General features: G+C 62.2%; 1 protein-coding gene across 5 annotated transcripts in view; it reads left to right on the top strand.

The window, feature by feature from the left end:
• LRP1 (LDL receptor related protein 1) overlaps positions 1 to 17,584 on the top strand; it is a 183,774-nt gene that overhangs the window by 142,529 nt on the left and 23,661 nt on the right. For 3 of the 5 annotated variants that reach the window (XM_054807279.1, XM_054807285.1, XM_054807282.1), the window contains 30 exons: positions 460 to 682; positions 940 to 1,129; positions 1,595 to 1,720; positions 2,382 to 2,522; positions 2,842 to 2,967; positions 3,231 to 3,347; positions 3,503 to 3,583; positions 4,612 to 4,662; positions 5,753 to 5,920; positions 6,315 to 6,497; positions 6,667 to 6,867; positions 6,955 to 7,200; positions 7,534 to 7,731; positions 8,183 to 8,387; positions 8,543 to 8,707; positions 9,104 to 9,348; positions 9,660 to 9,791; positions 9,901 to 10,128; positions 10,300 to 10,474; positions 11,060 to 11,154; positions 11,404 to 11,553; positions 11,788 to 11,928; positions 12,217 to 12,345; positions 14,005 to 14,136; positions 14,366 to 14,500; positions 14,587 to 14,716; positions 15,311 to 15,437; positions 15,552 to 15,703; positions 15,876 to 16,000; positions 16,277 to 16,648. In XM_054807279.1, coding sequence (XP_054663254.1) covers positions 460 to 682; positions 940 to 1,129; positions 1,595 to 1,720; positions 2,382 to 2,522; positions 2,842 to 2,967; positions 3,231 to 3,347; positions 3,503 to 3,583; positions 4,612 to 4,662; positions 5,753 to 5,920; positions 6,315 to 6,497; positions 6,667 to 6,867; positions 6,955 to 7,200; positions 7,534 to 7,731; positions 8,183 to 8,387; positions 8,543 to 8,707; positions 9,104 to 9,348; positions 9,660 to 9,791; positions 9,901 to 10,128; positions 10,300 to 10,474; positions 11,060 to 11,154; positions 11,404 to 11,553; positions 11,788 to 11,928; positions 12,217 to 12,345; positions 14,005 to 14,136; positions 14,366 to 14,500; positions 14,587 to 14,716; positions 15,311 to 15,437; positions 15,552 to 15,703; positions 15,876 to 16,000; positions 16,277 to 16,648 — 4,889 coding nt within the window. The remainder of the gene's footprint in view (positions 1 to 459; positions 683 to 939; positions 1,130 to 1,594; positions 1,721 to 2,381; positions 2,523 to 2,841; positions 2,968 to 3,230; positions 3,348 to 3,502; positions 3,584 to 4,611; positions 4,663 to 5,752; positions 5,921 to 6,314; positions 6,498 to 6,666; positions 6,868 to 6,954; positions 7,201 to 7,533; positions 7,732 to 8,182; positions 8,388 to 8,542; positions 8,708 to 9,103; positions 9,349 to 9,659; positions 9,792 to 9,900; positions 10,129 to 10,299; positions 10,475 to 11,059; positions 11,155 to 11,403; positions 11,554 to 11,787; positions 11,929 to 12,216; positions 12,346 to 14,004; positions 14,137 to 14,365; positions 14,501 to 14,586; positions 14,717 to 15,310; positions 15,438 to 15,551; positions 15,704 to 15,875; positions 16,001 to 16,276; positions 16,649 to 17,584) is intronic. The other 2 variants (XM_054807284.1, XM_054807283.1) reach the window with 1 other exon arrangement.

Genomic DNA, 17,584 nt, shown 5'->3' with positions numbered 1-17,584 from the left:
CGGGTGCCTGGGTGGGCAGGACTGGTTAACGGGAGGGGATGGCCACTCCTGCCCGCAGCAGGGACAGGCAGAGCTGGTGGCTGGGTCCCCAGCTCCGCCTGGCTCACGGGTGCCCTGCTGTGTCTCCGAGTGTTCACGGGGGCTCCCGAGCTGTGACAGCGGGGTCAGACAGGACAGCAGCTCCGGCTGCGGTGACGGCAGCGGCTCTGAGCTGTGTGGCAGCTTCAGCGTGGGCTCAGCGGCACTGGCACAGCCGGGAGGACTGTTGGGCTGTTGCATTGGGCTGGGGCCTGTCTGTAGGCACAAGGCAGCAGGACCTTCCCACTGCTTCTGTCAGCTGCTCTGTGAGCAGCCATGGAGTTCACACCTGGTTGGGTGGAGGCAGAGCCGGTCTTCAGACCAGCGGTGGGGTGGGCTCTGAGCCCGTCTGCCTCTGTAACAGCTTAGCGTCTGTGGCAGGTGGATGTACTGGACAGACTGGGAGGAGGATCCCAAGGACAGCAAGAGGGGCAAGATCGAGAGAGCCTGGATGGATGGTTCGAACCGCAACATCTTCATCACCTCCAAGACCGTTCTGTGGCCCAACGGGCTCAGCCTGGACATCCCAGCCAAGATCCTCTACTGGGTGGATGCTTTCTATGACCGCATCGAGATGGTCTACCTCAATGGCACTGAGCGGAAGGCAAGTGGAGGCCTCACGGGCTCTCGGATGCTGATTGCCCCTAAGCTGGGGCTGTGGGCAGCTGAGGCATTGCCTTGGCTGACTGCATCTGCTGCGGGTCTGCTCAGTAGGTGGCTGGCCACGTTCAGCCACACTGCCCTGCCGCCGGTCCCCTCCTCTCCCTTTCCTCCATCCCTTGCCCTGTCCCCACTGTGCAGGGTTTCCCCGGGCACCCATGCCAGCTAACAGCGAGCCTCTCTGCCTCCCTACACCCACAGATCGTGTACGAGGGACCAGAGCTGAATCACGCCTTCGGGCTGTGCCACTACAGCAGCTTCCTCTTCTGGACCGAGTACCGCAGCGGCAGCATCTACCGGCTGGACCAGGCCTCCAAGGTGGTGAGCCTGCTCCGGAATGAGCGCCCACCCATCTTCGAGATCCGGATGTACGATGCGCAGCAGCAGCAAGGTGCTGGGGCCGCTTCTGCCTGGCACCACGGGGACCTCCCGTGCACGAGGGAACGGGGGGCTGGAAGAGGGATGGGATGGGGGGGCTGAGGAAGTGCCCCGCCTAAGCAGCCCCCATCTCTTCTTGCTTCCTTTTGGCCATATCCCTGCCTGTCTGTCCATCCCCATGCACCCTGTCTTTCTCTCCATAAACCCTGCTGCGGCTCATCCCCTGCCCTTCCAGCCTTTCCTCTCTTTCTCCCTCCCCCTCTCTGCCAGGCTTCCTGGCTAGTTCAGCCACACTTTGTGTCCTCTGAGGGGTCCCCACTGCCTTGCACAGCTTGATGAACTGGGGTCTCCAACTGGGGAGCCTGTTGAGGGAGTCCAGGGGGCCGGGGGCACCCAGGGGCACCCAGCAGCCCCCCCTGGGTCAGCAGGGTTCCCTGGGTGCTGAAGTCCCCATCTCACCCCTGCCTTGCCTCCGCAGTGGGCTCCAACAAGTGCCGCGTAAACAACGGCGGCTGCAGCAGCTTGTGCCTGGCCACCCCCCGGGGCCGTCAGTGTGCCTGTGCTGAGGACCAGATCCTAGGATCAGACTCTGTCACCTGCCAGGGTAGGCTGTCTTGGGGCCTGGACTCTGGTGGGGACCCCCTTTCCACAGGGGATGGGTGGGGACACAGGGTCTGCAGCTCCGCTCTGCCACATCAGCAGTGATGCTTCACGTGGTGGGGGCTGGTCCAGGGCTCGGGGAGGTGGGTGCTCCCTGCACCCGTGGGAGCCTGCAGACGAGTCACGTTGCCGGCTCCGGTTCTTCCTCTTGCACGATGACAGCAGGACGGCTGCCTGCCCAGGGAAGCGGGTGGAAATCCCTGCTGGGGATTGCTGCGCTGAAGCAGTGCAGCCATGTCTGACGCTGCCTGCACAGTCGGGGTGGGTTTGCTCTGCTGTGAGCATGGGGTAGAGCCAGGTTTGGGCTTTGGAGCCTGGGCAGTACTGTGTTTCGCTAGCTTAAATGAGAGGGGTGAAGCTCTGCCTGCACAGCCCGTGCGTGCAGGCTGAGCCAGGGTTTCTCCCCCTCAATCATGGGCTGCAGTTTCTCATTTTGTGCTCAGGAGCAGGTGCATGTGGGCATGAGCGTCTGTGTACGCTTGCAGGGGTGCTGGGCAGTCGTGTAGACATCCTGCCAGCCTGGGGACACAGGACTGTCCTCGCTGCTGCTCTGCACTTGGTCGCTTGGTTAAAATCATCCCCTCCTTTTGCTTTTCCCCTGCCAGCAAACCCGTCCTACATCCCCCCTCCACAGTGCCAGCCCGGGGAGTTTGCCTGCAAGAACAACCGCTGCATCCAGGAGCGCTGGAAATGTGATGGGGACAATGACTGCCTGGACAACAGTGACGAAGCCCCCGAGCTCTGCCGTGCGTAGCTGTCTCCTGCACGGCGGGATAGCATTTTACATGCACCTGGGGCAGCAGGATTCGGGCTAAGCTTCCCCCAGATGTGGGGCCAGTGGCTGCGATGGGGTTAGGCAGCCAGGGGCCCCTGTGTCCCCTCCCCAGCTCTAGGAGGGGAGCAGGCTCGAGGGGCTGAGGGGGAAAATGGTGATTAGGATGCTGGATACCCCGTTTGTCTGAGGCTCCCTGCCCTTTTCTCTCAGTTTTTCTCTCCACCAGATGTGGAGGAGGAATGGGGGTGGGATGGAGACGGGCAGGTCCTGAGCGTGTGTCTCCCCTGCAGACCAGCACACCTGCCCCTCGGACCGTTTCAAGTGCAAGAACAACCGCTGCATCCCCAACCGCTGGCTCTGCGATGGGGACAATGACTGCGGGAATAATGAGGATGAGTCCAACTCCACCTGCTCAGGTGAGGAGCCTGCCTCATCTTCAGGGAACAGAGAGAGAGAGCTCGCACCGCCATGCTGAGCTGCAGCCTGCGCTGTTCCCTGCCTGCTGCAGGGCTGAGGCCGAGGTTTTGGGGCCTCGTGCGTCCCTGCTGCCCACCTTGCAGCCAGTTTGACTTCTGCGCCTGTGCCTCGCAGGAGCCCTGGGGGGTTGTTCCCCACATTTCCCCCAGCAAAGCAAGGCACCACCAGCTACTAAAGCTCTGTCTGTCTCTCCCTGGGCCAGCTCGGACCTGCTCCCCCAACCAGTTCTCCTGTGCCAGTGGGCGCTGCATCCCCATCTCCTGGACGTGTGACCTGGACGACGACTGCGGGGACCGCTCCGACGAGTCTGCCTCGTGCGGTGAGCTGGGGTGGGGAGCACTGGGAGCACAGGGCCTTTTGGGGGAGTGCTGGTCCTCACCCCAGTGCAGGGCAGAGGCACCGGTGGGACTGGGTGTGAGGATTGGGGCACAGGGTGTCTCCCCAATGCTGATCATACCTCTGCCTCCTCTGCAGCCTACCCGACCTGCTTCCCTTTGACACAGTTCACCTGCAACAATGGGCGCTGCATAAACATCAACTGGCGGTGTGACAATGGTAAGGACCACGGCCCTGCAGCTGCCAAGGCGGGCACAGCCAGGGATGGCGAGATCAGACGCAGGGGTGCCAGCCTGGCACGGGGCAAGGAGCCACTTCTCAGCCTTGTGCTACACAGCAGAGCCCAGGCCCTGAAGGGAGGAGGCGTTAGCTGAGGCTGTAAGCACGTCCTGCAACACTGAGACCTGCATTTTCCTTGGCTGCCCTTGGGGGAGCGTGTGTTGCAGGAACAGCCTGGCAGGGATCGTTTCAGCAGACCTTGGCATTCTTTGCAAGGTGGCCAAAACTCTGCCCCAGTGCCTGGGATGAGTGTGGAGTGGCCTGTGCTGCTGGCAGGGCTGAGCCAGGTCCTGGAGCCCCAGGGAAGGCAGAAGAGGCTCCCTGTGAGCTCAGGTCTGGCCTTGGATCTGTTTCCAGGGCTAGGCCTGGGAGAGAGGGTTTGCTTTCCTTCCACACAGGTTTATTTCGGTCTTCCTAGCAGCTCTGCATCGTTAGGTTTAATTAGTGGCTTCAGAGCAGATGAGGCATGTTCAGAGCTGCAGAGTGCATGTGCTGGTGCAGGGGGTTAGCAGGGAGCTGCAGGTGCAGGGCTCTCCCTGGGGTCTTCCTGAGCAAGTGGCCTCTTCCTCCTGGGGCAGCCCCACCTCTTAGCTGTCCCTGCCAAGGGATGGTCTCTTTTCCCGGGGATCCACCAGTGCTGGCAGCCAGATGCTCACAAAAGCGATGGTCTTGGCGTGGAGCACCTCCGTGCAGCTGAGAGCCTTGCCAGGCACCCATGGGGCAGGAGCTGCAGTGACCAAGGGCTCCCAGCCCAGCTGCCCCGGGCTCCCCCAGCACCCTCCACTGCTTCTGGTCTCGCCTCCCAGGCCTCTCGTTGTGCCTGCACAGCCTCTCTGTGTCCCTCTCCATGTCAATGTTCAAGTCCCGGCGTCGGCGTGTTTTTGTGCCGCTCTCTGTGCGTGTGCCGTGTTGTGTTGTTTTGTTTGTCATTGTGCCCACTCTCCTGTCTGGTTGGTTCTGTGTTTCAGAAAAAGATTGTGGGGATGGCTCTGACGAAAAGAACTGTCCAAAGCCTACCGGTTAGTGCATAGATCAACATGCACCAGACCCCCAACCTGGCCCCATGCAACCCCCAAACCTGCCCCCTCCAGAGTGCTGCAAGCCCCGTGGGCTGCTTTTCCAGACACTGGCAATGCCCCCCGCGGTCTCTGGCAAATCCCCCTGCTCTCTGGCAATGCTGCCAGCACTCCAGCAGCAAGAGGGATGTGAGGGTGCCAGGGAGCGAAGCAGCCATCCCTCCCAGCTCACCGAGGGGAGTTGCTCAGGAAGCTCCTGTTGGTGGAGCCTGGAGAGATTGAGGTCTGCGGCTGCAGGAGCCGGGCTGCTGGTGAAGCTCCGTGGCAGCCGTCAGTGCCACTGTCCGTCCCCGTGCCTGTCATGAGCTGCCTTGTGTGGGGGGAGATGGAGGCACAGGGAGGCACAAGGCCCTTTACCAAGCTCAGGCGGGGTGTCTGCAGTGGAGCAGAGCCCCGTGGTGGTTCCAGCAAGCCAGGCCAGCCCCGCGCCCTGTGCCAGCGCCAGCAGGGCAGGCGGAGGGGCCACATTGCCAGTGTCGCAGCACCGCCAGGCTAAGGCTCCCCCTGCCCGGCAGCGGGTGATGGGGTTTCCTCCAGGCAAGCTGACACCCCCCAATTGGCCGTACCAGCCCACCTCCCCATGGATGTGCCCCGTAAAGGCGTGCACTGTCCCCCCCAGCTCCGCTCCCCCTCCGGAGTGGAGCGGCCCCTTTGGCGCTGGGCGCCCTCCCAGCCTCCCCCAGGTACATGGCTGATCTATGCAGTTTCTGTGTTTCATTTTCTTTGTGCATTGCTGGTGCTGTGGCCGCGCCTGGCGAGCGTGTGGGGGGCGGGAGGGCCGGGGGCCGGGGGCTCTCCGTTCAGCCCGGCCTCTCCTGCAGGGGTCCCGCCACCAGCACCAAGGGGCTGCCCATTGCCCCACGTCCTGTCTGCTGGCGTGGTCCGTCCGATCCCCATCGCTCCCCGCTTCCCCCAGCTGTTTTCTCTGGCGGGGGGTCTCTGCCTTCCTCCCTCCTGCCGTGCCTCCGCCAGCCCTCCTGGCTGGCTGGCTGGGCACTCTCTGAGCTCCTTCCCATTCCCCTTCTCTCTCCAGACAACGACTGCGGGGACAACAGCGATGAGGCAGGCTGCAGCCACTCCTGCTCCAGCAACCAGTTCAAGTGCAACAGCGGGCGCTGCATCCCCGTGCACTGGACCTGCGACGGGGACAACGACTGCGGGGATTACAGCGATGAGACTCACGCCAACTGCACCAACCAGGGTGAGCCCCAGATCACGGTGGGGCCAGGCTGCCCCTGTGCTGCTGCTGAGCATCCTCCCTGGGGGGACCCAGCTCCTGCCCTGGGGGAGGGAGTGAGTGGGCGATGGGGTAGGTGAGCACGGCAGATGGACCCTCCTGGGCATCAGCTCTGCTGCTGTCCTGCCTAGGGAGCCGAAAACCCCCCCGAGCAGAGCATCCCCCTTGCAGGCAGGGAATCCTGCAGCTTCCTCTGCCCACCCTGGGTGCCAAAATACCCCCCTCCTGCACCTCTGGGTGCCCCCGGCCCTTTCCCTGCCAGGCTGAGTGGCCGGTCCTTCTCACGCCCCCTGAGCCCACCTGGTTCCCAGCTGCCCGGGGTGAAGGCAGTGACTGGGTGCATGTGCCCTCCCACCAGCCACACGCCCACCCGGGGGCTGCCACACCGACGAGTTCCAGTGCCGGCTGGACGGGCTCTGCATCCCCATGCGCTGGCGCTGCGACGGTGACACCGACTGCATGGACTCCAGTGACGAGAAGAACTGTGAGGGGGTCACTCACGTCTGTGACCCCAACGTCAAGTTTGGCTGCAAGGACTCAGGTGAGAGCAGGGGAGGGGGTAGACCACTGGACTGGGACCAACCTCGGCTCAGTGGGGATGGGGACAGGGGAGGCAGTGGGGGGACACCAGCTCCAGGGCAGCCGGGCCCCCGAGTGCCTGAAATAACATCTCCTCAGCATCTGCCCCCTCCTCGCTCCCCTCTCGGCAGCCCGTTGCATCAGCAAGGCCTGGGTCTGTGACGGGGACAGCGACTGCGAGGACAACTCGGACGAGGAGAACTGTGAGTCACTGGTGTGCAAACCTCCCTCCCACACCTGCGCCAACAACACCTCCATCTGCCTCCCCCCCGAAAAACTCTGTGACGGCTCTGACGACTGTGGAGACGGCTCCGACGAGGGCGAGCTTTGTGGTGAGTGCAGAGCTGGGTGCCAGGACATGGAGTCTCCCCCGGCCAGGAGCGGGATGAGGACCTGACGAGTGCGTCCTCTCCCCACAGACCAGTGCTCCCTGAACAACGGCGGCTGCAGTCACAACTGCACCGTGGCCCCTGGCGAGGGCATTGTCTGCTCCTGTCCCCTGGGGATGGAGCTGGGCTCGGACAACAAGACCTGCCAGATCCAGAGCTACTGTGCCAAGCACCTCAAATGCAGCCAGAAGTGCGAGCAGGACAAGTACAACGTCAAGTGCTCCTGCTACGAGGGCTGGATGCTGGAGCCCGATGGCGAGAGCTGCCGGAGCCTGGGTGTGTGCGGTGGGCTGCAGGGGCTGGCAGCTGCCAGCGATGGGGGTGTCCCTCTGCACTCAGAGGCAGCAGCAGCGGAGCTGAGGACCGTGCTGATGGGCATGGCCAGGTCCTGGGCTGGGATCTGCCTGCTGATGGTGGGCCCCTTGCTGTCCCCACCTGGCACGAGCCGCCCTTTATGGCACAGGGCTGTGGGTGATCCCGCGGCTGGGGCCAGGAGCCAGGGACACCTTCCACCCACGGGTGTGGGGGGGTCATTGGTCCTACACAGCCCCTGCCAACCACCCCTGCCTTGTCTGTGCCCTGCTTCTGACCCTGCCTTGCTTTCCCCAGACCCCTTCAAGCCGTTCATCATCTTCTCCAACCGCCATGAGATCCGACGCATTGACCTGCACCGGGGTGACTACAGCGTCCTGGTCCCCGGGCTGCGCAACACCATCGCCTTGGACTTCCACCTCAACCAGAGCTCGCTGTACTGGACCGATGTGGTGGAGGACAAAATCTACAGGGGAAAGCTGCTTGAGAATGGGGGTGTGTAGCCCCAGGGGCATGGAGCAAGCTGGCAGGGGCCAGATGAGTGGGAAGGTGGGGGTGCGGTTCTGGGATAGGGTGCTGGCACCCCGCAGTGGTGTGGCCACTGGAGCGATCCCATTCTGCTCTCCAAAGTTGCTTATTTTGTAGGAGTTAATTAGCATTCCCAGCACTGCCCTAATGGTAATTGCAGCCCAGCAGCTGGGAGCACAAAGCCAGGCCCCCTCCCCATCAGTGCTGCTGGAGGGGGCACCTGCAGGGGGGGCAGTGAGAGCCCAGCACCAGGACCACAGATGTGGGGCTGAGCCCTTTGGGGTTTAGGCCCCATTTGGGGAGGAAGTGTCCCCCTGCCATCGATCCCAGTGAAGCCGGGTGGAGCTGTTCCGGACTGGGGGTGGGTGGGCCGGGGAGGAGTCACCAGCCTGAGCCCTCCCGGCGCTGTGCCCCACAGCTCTGACCAGTTTCGAGGTGGTGATACAGTACGGGCTGGCCACCCCTGAGGGGCTGGCCGTGGACTGGATCGCTGGCAACATCTATTGGGTGGAGAGCAACCTGGACCAGATCGAGGTGGCCAAGCTGGACGGCACCATGCGAACCACGCTGCTGGCTGGGGACATCGAGCATCCCCGTGCCATTGCCCTGGATCCCCGCTATGGGTAAGGCAGGAGCGGATGTCGGCACCTTTGGGATCTTGTGGGGGACCCCAGGCCACAGAGTCCTGGCTGGGCACACGCCACGCTGCCCATTCAGAGGCAGAGCTTGGTGTCCCCGTGTCGCCATGCTGAGCATCCCTGCTTGCTGTCCCTCGCAGGATCCTCTTCTGGACAGACTGGGATGCCAGCCTGCCCCGCATCGAGGCCGCCTCCATGAGCGGCGCGGGCCGACGCACCATCCACAAAGAGACAGGCTCGGGGGGCTGGCCTAACGGGCTCACCGTCGACTACCTGGAGAAGCGCATCCTCTGGATCGATGCCAGGTAGGGCCAGGACGCCCATCTCTGTCCCGCGCCTCCCCCTCTCCGTCCCCTCCAGACCGCTGCCCCCTCCCCGTCCCTCCCAGCTCTGGCACCTTCCCCTTTGCTTCTGTGTTGTCCTGCTATTTGGCTGCTGGGCTGGGAGCGAAAGCCTCCGCTCTGCGGGGTCTGTTTGCATCTGCAACACGTTCCAGCCTTTGCTCTGGGTTTTCTCCTCTGCGGGGGCTGCAATCCCTGGTGTAAATCAGCAGTTGTCCTCCTCTGCAGCATTAAGCAGAGCAGAGGAGGTGGCTGCTTAGACCCTGTGGGTTGTTGCTGTTGGGTTGAAGACCTGGCCTTTGCCTGTGCCCCTTGCCCAGCCGTCTGCCTGTTCTCACCCCTTGTCTCTGCTGGGTGCAGGTCAGATGCCATCTACTCAGCCCTGTACGATGGGACGGGGCATATCGAGGTGCTGCGGGGACACGAGTACCTGTCGCATCCTTTCGCTGTCACCCTGTACGGGGGTGAGGTCTACTGGACTGACTGGCGCACCAACACGCTGGCCAAGGCCAACAAGTGGACAGGGCACAATGTGACGGTGGTGCAGAGGACCAACACGCAGCCCTTTGACCTGCAGGTGTATCACCCCTCCCGGCAGCCCCTGGGTGAGGCCTGGGGAAGCAGAGGTGGTGGGACGGGGCGGGGGGAGCACGGCGGGGAGATGGCACTGGCGCTCGGTGTGCGCCGACACCCGCTCAGAGCATCACCTGGGAGCTGCTCCCACCCCCGTGGCTCTCCCTTCTCACCCTCTGCTATGGTGCTGGCCACCCAGCAAGGAAGTGTCCTGGGGTGATGAGGCAGATGGGTCAGAGCTCCTTGATGGGGCAGGTAGGGTCTGGGAGGTCTGCAGCTCTCGGGCCTCCTGGGTAGATGTCCCCTGGAACAGGGACATCACTGAGTCTTATCCTCTTTGCAGCTCCTAATCCCTGTGAAGCCAACGGAGGCAAAGGGCCATGTTCCCACCTCTGTCTCATCAACTACAACCGCACCTTGTCCTGTGCCTGCCCCCACCTCATGAAGCTGGACAAGGACAACACGACCTGCTATGGTAGGGGTCTGCCCAGGCCACCCTGGGGCGGGCAGGACAAGCGGGTGCTTCGGAGTCAGCTCTGCAGACCAGGCTGAGGTCCCACAACTGGCCCCCTCCTTCTCCCCAGAGTTTAAGAAGTTCCTGCTGTACGCACGGCAGATGGAGATCCGGGGTGTGGACATCGACAACCCCTACTACAACTACATCATCTCCTTCACGGTGCCCGATATCGACAACGTCACAGTGGTGGATTACGACGCCCTGGAGCAGCGCATTTACTGGTCTGATGTCCGCACCCAGACCATCAAAAGAGCCTTCATCAACGGCACTGGCGTGGAGACCGTCGTCTCTGCAGGTGGGTGTGGAGCATCACCCTGCGTGGCTGCTCCCGTCAGGTGCTGGAGTGGGGCAGTCGCCAGCCCTCCAGAGGCTTCAGCTCCATGAGATCAACCCTTGCTTTTCGTGTGAGCATCATCTGGGCCCCATTCTCACAACTAACAGGTGTCCCTTCTGCATTGCCTTTCAGACCTGCCCAACGCTCATGGCCTCTCTGTGGACTGGGTTTCCAGAAACCTCTTCTGGACCAGCTATGATGCCAACAAGAAGCAGATCAACGTGGCCCGGCTGGACGGCTCCTTCAAGAACGCGGTGATCCAGGGGCTGGACAAGCCTCACTGCCTGGTGGTTCACCCCCTCCGGGGGTGAGTCTCTGGTGGGACACGGTGCCAGCGGGCTTGGGGTCAGGCCAGGAGTGTGAAAGGCGGAGGTGGTGTATGTGCAGGCACACGTGTGTGTGTGCGTGACAGTGCATGTGCGCAGTGGAGGAGAGAACAGGTTGCTCTCTGTATGTGTCAGCACGTGTGGGAGGTATGTGAGAGGAGACGGGGCCACAGCTCAGGAGGTCTGTGCCTCTCGGCGCGTGTGAAGGAGCAGGCTGTGTTTCCGTACACGCGCATATGCGCGTGAAGGAGAACAGGCTGTGGATAAGTGTGCACCCACAAGTGTGTGCCAATCTGGGTGTGCATGGGGCTTTGCTGGGCAGGGCTGCGCAGGTGCTCACAGACACGGCACCCCCTCCCAGGTCTCGGTACCAGGGGCGAGGAGGCCGTCGGGCTGCCTGGCTGTGCAGTGAGAGAGGAGAGGAGCGCAGGGCTGGCCTCAGCTGGGAGAGGAGCTTAGGGAGCAGCCTGGGCTGGCAGAGCCTGGGTGGGCTGGGAGGGCAGCAGCTCCCCGCTCTCCATGGGGCTGTGGGAGCCACCATGCTCAGTGTCCCCTCACCGGTGCAGGAAACTCTACTGGACAGATGGGGACAACATCAGCGTGGCCAACATGGACGGCAGCAACCGCACTCTCCTCTTCACCAACCAGAAAGGGCCTGTTGGTACGGACCACCCCCGCACCCCCCGGTACCACCCCGCCTTGCGGCACCCTTGCTGGCCCTAAAAGCCTCAAGCCCCCGCTCTGGCAGCCCTGGCTCCCCAGGGGTCTGGCGGCTGGTTTGTGCTGGGTTGCCCTGACCTCTCGTGCCCATTCTCTCCGTTGCTCCATCCACTCTGCCGGTCCCATCACACCTCCTGGATGTGACGGTCTCTGCGTGTCACCTGGACACTGACGGTCCCTTGCTTTCCAGGCTTGGCCATTGACTACCCAGAGAGCAAGCTGTACTGGATCAGCTCTGGCAATGGCACGATCAACAGATGCAACCTGGATGGCAGCAACCTGGAGGTGATCGAGTCTGTGAAGAGTCAGCTGAGCAAGGCGACCGCCCTGGCCATCATGGGTGAGAGCTGGCAGGGTGATGTGGGTGGTTTGTGAAGCCCTTTCCCTTTCTCCTGGCCGCCCTGCTCATTGCCACCTCTAGCAGCTGCGGAGGAGATGCTTCTCCACCAAACACTGAGCTCAGACCCCTTTTTCTAGGCCGTTGCATGCAAATTGGTGTGGAGCCACCACTCTTTGCTGCTGGGGCGGGAGGGGATGGGGAAAGCTACTGCAAGTTCCTGCCTTCTCCTTCCAGGCAACAAGCTGTGGTGGGCTGACCAGGCCTCCGAGAGGATGGGCACCTGCAACAAGAAGGACGGGACGGAGGTGACAGTGCTACGCAACAGCACCACGCTGGTGATGCACATGAAGGTGTACGACGAGAGCATCCAGCAAGGTGAGCACGTGGTCCCAGGGCAGGGACCCCACAGGGCCGGACAGCCACTTGTCCACTCCACCAAGGTGCCAGCGGGGCTGGAGTCTGACCCACGGTGGCCGGGTGGACGGCTGATCCCATCCCTTCTTGATGGCCCAAGCCTGGCCCTTGCGCCAAGTCCCTGCCGGCTGGTGCAGAGCACTCGCCTCTCCTGCACCTGCCCCGAGCCGGCTGCCCCAGGTGCCCACAGCCCCGGCGGATGTGCCCCAGCCCCCAGCTGCCCCTCACCCTCCCTTCTCTCCATGGCAGCTGGATCCAACCCCTGCAGCTTAAATAACGGCGACTGCTCACAGCTCTGTCTCCCCACTTCTGAGACGTCCCGGTCCTGCATGTGCACGGCAGGCTACAGCCTGAAGAGTGGGCAGCAGTCCTGCGAAGGTGAGTGTGCCTGTCCCCATCCCCTCACCCAAACTCCCTCCTCGGAGCAGAGACATCCCCCAGCCTCCCTAGGCCATGCCTGCTGCGTACTGCACGGTGCTGTGCTGCCGAGCAAGGTCTGTGTGCCGGCGTGGTGCGCAGGGGGCCGGTACCTGCTGGCTCTGGCAGCGGCTCTGGCCGTGTGCGGGCTCCTCCTGACTGCCCTGCACCTCCCTGCACCCAGCAGCACTGCAGAGGGATGCTGGGGGCCAGAGGGACACCAGGGAGGCTCGGGGGGGCCACAGCGAGATCCTCACACAGGCTGTCCCTGTGAGGGGCTGGCAGCAACGAGCGCAGGTGACACGGGGACGCTGCCCGGGCACCGAGGGCTCTGGGTTTAGCGGGAGGAGGGGAGCAGGACTGCACAGCGGGAGCCCTCACAGGAGAGGTGAAACCCTTGCCGTTGGCAGCGGGTTTAGGTCACTGACTTGCTGCAATCACTGGGAACGGGGCTGGGCAGCCGGCACAGCGTTTGCTCTGCAGATCCCCAGTCCCTGCCCAGTTTGCTCCTGTCTCCCTTGGGAGGGAAGAGCACCCCCGCTCCCCGGCCACTGCCAGGGCCTCTCAAAGGCTGTTTGTGTGCAAAATGTTCTTGGTGTTTTTGGAGAGGGCTGGCAGAGCTGCTGCACCATCTGGGTCAGGGCAGGGACTGAATAACAAGCGCTACCCTGACCCAGATGCGGTGCGGAGCCTTTGCCAGCGCTCAGGGCTGGAGGCGGCTCTGGAAAGAGGCCTTGCTCATGCCTCCCCTGTGCCCTGCTGTGGGTCAGGACCCCTTGAACAGGCTGCTCCGGGGTTTGCAGCCCCCCTGGGGAGGTCTGGGCAGAGCCTACTGGAACGCAGCCCCTTCACAGAGCCGAGCAAGGAGCGGCTTTGTGGCTGTTCTCCGGGTTCTTGCCCAAGCTATCAGAAACGTTGTCCCTGACGATGTCCATGCTCCGTTTAGAGTGGGTCATTCCCTCCCCTCTTTCCACAAGGTTTGCCACTCCTTCACCTGCCCGGTGTGGTGGTGAAAGCCATCCCATCCTGTTCACAGAGGAGTTTTCTCCTCCTTATGTTCATCCTGGTTAGCCCTGTCTTGTGCAGGGACCAAAGTAAAGCAGGGACATCCCTCCCTCTGTGAGAAACCACAGTGCTGCAAAGCTTTCAAAGCGTGCCATACGCGTGCTGCCCATGCAAACACGTCACCCCCCGACCGCAGCTCCGTGGGCAGGATCAAGCACTCAGTGTCCGGCAGCACTGCCTTCCCCCTACCTCCCCGGCTGCCTGCAGAGCTACCGCTCATGCTGCCAGCCCACGTCTCATATGCGTCAGCTGAGAGGTGGGCGTAGGGGCTGCCTGTGCGGGGATGTTTCAGGCAGCCGCACAGCCTGCCGGCAGGTCCAGCCACCACAGTTCAACCCTGCCCTGCCTGTCCCTCTGCTGTCCTGGGCCGTCTGCCCAGGCTGGGACTTGTGGTGCTGCTGTCGTGGCAGGGTCGAGCCCTCCCAACCAACCCTGCCAGGCTCGTGCTCCTCCACAGAGCTGCTGTCACAATTTTCTATGAGTTATGGCTGTCCGTTGAAGGGACAGGATGTGATTTATAGTATGTGTCTGACTGTCCCTGCATCTGTGTCGCAGGTGTTGGCTCCTTCCTCCTGTATTCGGTCCACGAGGGGATCCGTGGCATTCCCCTGGACCCTAACGACAAGTCGGATGCTCTCGTGCCTGTGTCAGGGACCTCTCTGGCCGTGGGGATCGACTTCCACGCAGGTGCCGTGGGGGCTGGGAGTGAGACAAGAGGGCTGGAGAAGTCGGGGAGGGGGAGTGTGAGAAGGACCATCACCAGACCCTCCTGCTCTACCCTAGAGCGTCTGGCTGAGGGAGGGTTTCAGGTCCCCATACCGGGGCTGCGGGGTGCAGCTCAGCCCAGGTCTGCCCCACCCTTGGGGTGACCCAGAGGCGGTCACTGACTCCCGCTCTCCTGCCTGGCCCCTCTCAGAGAACGACACCATTTACTGGGTGGACATGGGGCTGAGCACCATCAGCCGGGCCAAGCGGGACCAGACGTGGCGAGAGGACGTGGTCACCAATGGCATTGGCCGTGTGGAGGGCATCGCTGTGGACTGGATCGCTGGTGAGACGGGGCTCTGGAGCAGGGAGGAGAGGATGGGCAGGCGGGGAGCGGGGCTCCCGCTGGTGTTCACCATCCCCTCTCTGCAGGAAACATCTACTGGACGGACCAGGGCTTCGACGTCATTGAGGTGGCCAGGCTGAATGGGTCCTTCCGCTATGTGGTCATCTCGCAGGGGCTGGACAAGCCACGGGCCATCACAGTCCATCCAGAGAAGGGGTAAGACATTGCACAAAGCCGCTCAGAGAGGGGCATCATCTGGGGGGTGGACAGGAACTGGAGACCCCCGGCACCCTCCCTGCAGACCTGTGTAGTTTGCACGCAGTGGAAAAGGACTCGTAGGTCTCCTGCCACACGAGAGGACAGGCCCCCGGTGTCCAAACCAGCTGGGTTTAACCACCCTTTTGCTGATGGGCTGAGCTTCTTGGGAGCTCCCTGTGACTTCGTGGGTGCCAGCACCTCAGAAAATCCAAGTGGAGCCTCCCCAGACCAGCTCCAGCTTTGGACAGAGTCACAGGGAGAGGAGAGTCGTGTGGGTCTGGGGAAGGATGGAGAACAGCACCTTACGTGCTTGGCACACGAGCTGGTTTCTGGGCTGTGTCCAGCTGCAATGCAGCGCTCCTTTCCCCAGCTGCAGCATGGACTGCGGGCACGTGGTGGCCGGGAGGCTGCCAGATCACCAGGAGTCTGGACTGAGGCCCTGGTGTAGAGGGACGAGGAGCAGAGGTGTTTGTCCTCCGCTCCAATGGCGAAAAGGCTGAAGGATGCTGCTTCTGGCCAGCCCCATGGTCACGTCCCTGCTGTCCCCTGCAGGTATCTGTTCTGGACGGAGTGGGGGCAGTACCCCCGCATCGAACGGTCACGCCTGGATGGGACCGAGCGGATGGTGCTGGTGAACGTCAGCATCAGTTGGCCCAACGGGATATCTGTTGACTATGAGGTACAGCCACCAGCTGGGAGGACGGTCCCCAAGGGTTCCTGCAGCCGTGCCCTGGCTGGTGGGGCCCTGGCACACTGCTCCATTGCTAACTGGGATCCTTTCTCATCACCTCAGGATGGGAAGCTTTACTGGTGTGATGCCCGGACAGACAAGATTGAACGAATCGACCTGGAGACAGGTGAAAACCGAGAGGTCGTTCTATCCAGCAACAACATGGACATGTTCTCGGTGTCGGTCTTTGAGGAGTACATTTACTGGAGCGATAGGTACGGTGCCTGAAGGGCCCAGCGTTGGTGGGGGTGCCCCAGGCACTGGCTGTGTGGGAGGGTGGGGGGAGCTGGCGGGTGCTATGGGGAAGGTGGCAGAGCTGGGTCCTGCCGCAGGGTGCTGCTGAGGTGGGCTCTGTGTCGGATGCTCGGTGACTTTGTCCTTTCTTAGGACTCACGCGAATGGCTCCATCAAAAGAGGCAACAAGGACAACGCCACCGAGTCTGTGTCCCTGCGGACAGGGATTGGCGTGCAGCTCAAGGACATCAAAGTCTTTAACCGGGCCAGGCAGAAGGGTGCGTCCCGGAGTGGGGTGGCAGCCCCTCGTGCAGTGCTGCCGAGCACCGACAGCCACCTGGGCTGGGCTCCCACGGCAGGCAGATGCGGGGAGGGGGATGGAAACAAACAGGCCACTGTGTCCTCATCAAAGAACTGTGTCGTGCCGTGGGCCAAGCCCTTTTCTTCACCCACTTCCTCTGGGAGTGGGGAGAGATGAAAAGCGGCCGAGCGGGAGCATCCTCCTACACAGAGCCTGCCCAGTCCCTCAAACAATCCCCCCCTTTCCTCCCCAGGCACCAACATCTGTGCCCAGAGCAACGGGGGCTGCCAGCAGCTCTGCCTGTTCCGGGGCGGCGGGCAGAGGACGTGTGCCTGCGCTCACGGCATGCTGTCTGAGGATGGGGTGAGCTGCCGGGACTACGATGGCTACCTGCTGTATTCGGAGCGCACCATCCTCAAGAGCATCCACCTGTCAGATGAGAACAACCTCAATGCGCCCATCAAGCCCTTCGAGGACGCGGAGCACATGAAGAACGTCATCGCCCTGGCCTTCGACTACCGCTACGGCTCCAAGGGCAGCAACCGCATATTCTACAGCGACATCCACTTCGGCAACATCCAGCAGATCAATGACGACGGCACGGGGCGCAAGACCATTGTGGAGAGTGAGTGTCATAGGGCTCCCTCCGCGGGCGTCTGTCCTCAGACATCTCTTTTCTGTTCTCCCCCTCCACCTCTTCCTCGCCCAAGGGCTTGTTTTCCTTTCCTCAGCTAATGTTTTTTGGTGTTTTTGAGAGGCAGTTGTTAAGGGTTCAGCTGTGAGCTTTCTACCGGAGCCTCTGGAAGAGGCAGCAGCCTGTGGTAGAGGGCACAAGTGTCAGGAGCAGCCTGCAGAGCTTGTTCTAGCAAGGAGCATGTATCACGAGGCTCAGGCGTGCACATGGGTATGCATTGCTCTAGAAACAAGGCTCTGCAGCAAACTTGGGATCTGCTCTGTGTTTGCATTTGACTTCCAAGACAAACCTGTCGAGCCTGAGCAAACCTTGCCAGCCTGGCCCCGTCTTCGCCCCCAGCCCTCGGTTTGCACTTGATTGGTTTTATTGGCTCCTACAGCAGTTGAAAAGACCACGTCTGTTGCTCTTCCTCACTAGGGAGCACCTCCAGCAAGGGTTATAGATGTGCTCGCTAATGAGTGTATTTACATTTGGCACTTGGGATAGCTGTTATCACTGAGATCAGGAGAGCAGGGCCCATCTGTCGTAGCTGGTTCATTAAACCTTTTGCTGATCGTTAACGAGGGAGGAAGGATGGGTGTACAGTTCAAGTTCCTGGCCTAGGAGCTGGAGGGAAGGTCTCCTTGGTCAGCTATGAGTCTTCATCTTGTCATTTTGTGCCTCTGGGCCTTAGCTCTCCCCTGGCAGAGGGAGACGTCCCCTTCCCAGCGCCGCTGCTGCGGGGACAGGGGACCCAGAGCAAGGCCAGGCCAGCGCAGGGGAGATGATCAGAGCACGAGCTTGAAAGCCGAGCTCAAGTCCTCTTTTTATCGTAGGTGAGCATCACTCAGCCTTCCTGCAAGGAAGTGTCGTTACCCGGTTGGTAGC

Source organism: Grus americana, chromosome 31, assembly GCF_028858705.1.
Source record: "Grus americana isolate bGruAme1 chromosome 31, bGruAme1.mat, whole genome shotgun sequence".
Taxonomy (NCBI): Eukaryota; Metazoa; Chordata; class Aves; order Gruiformes; family Gruidae; genus Grus; species Grus americana.
Note: the sequence above shows the minus strand (reverse complement) of the source record. Positions and strands in the feature narration are given on the sequence as shown.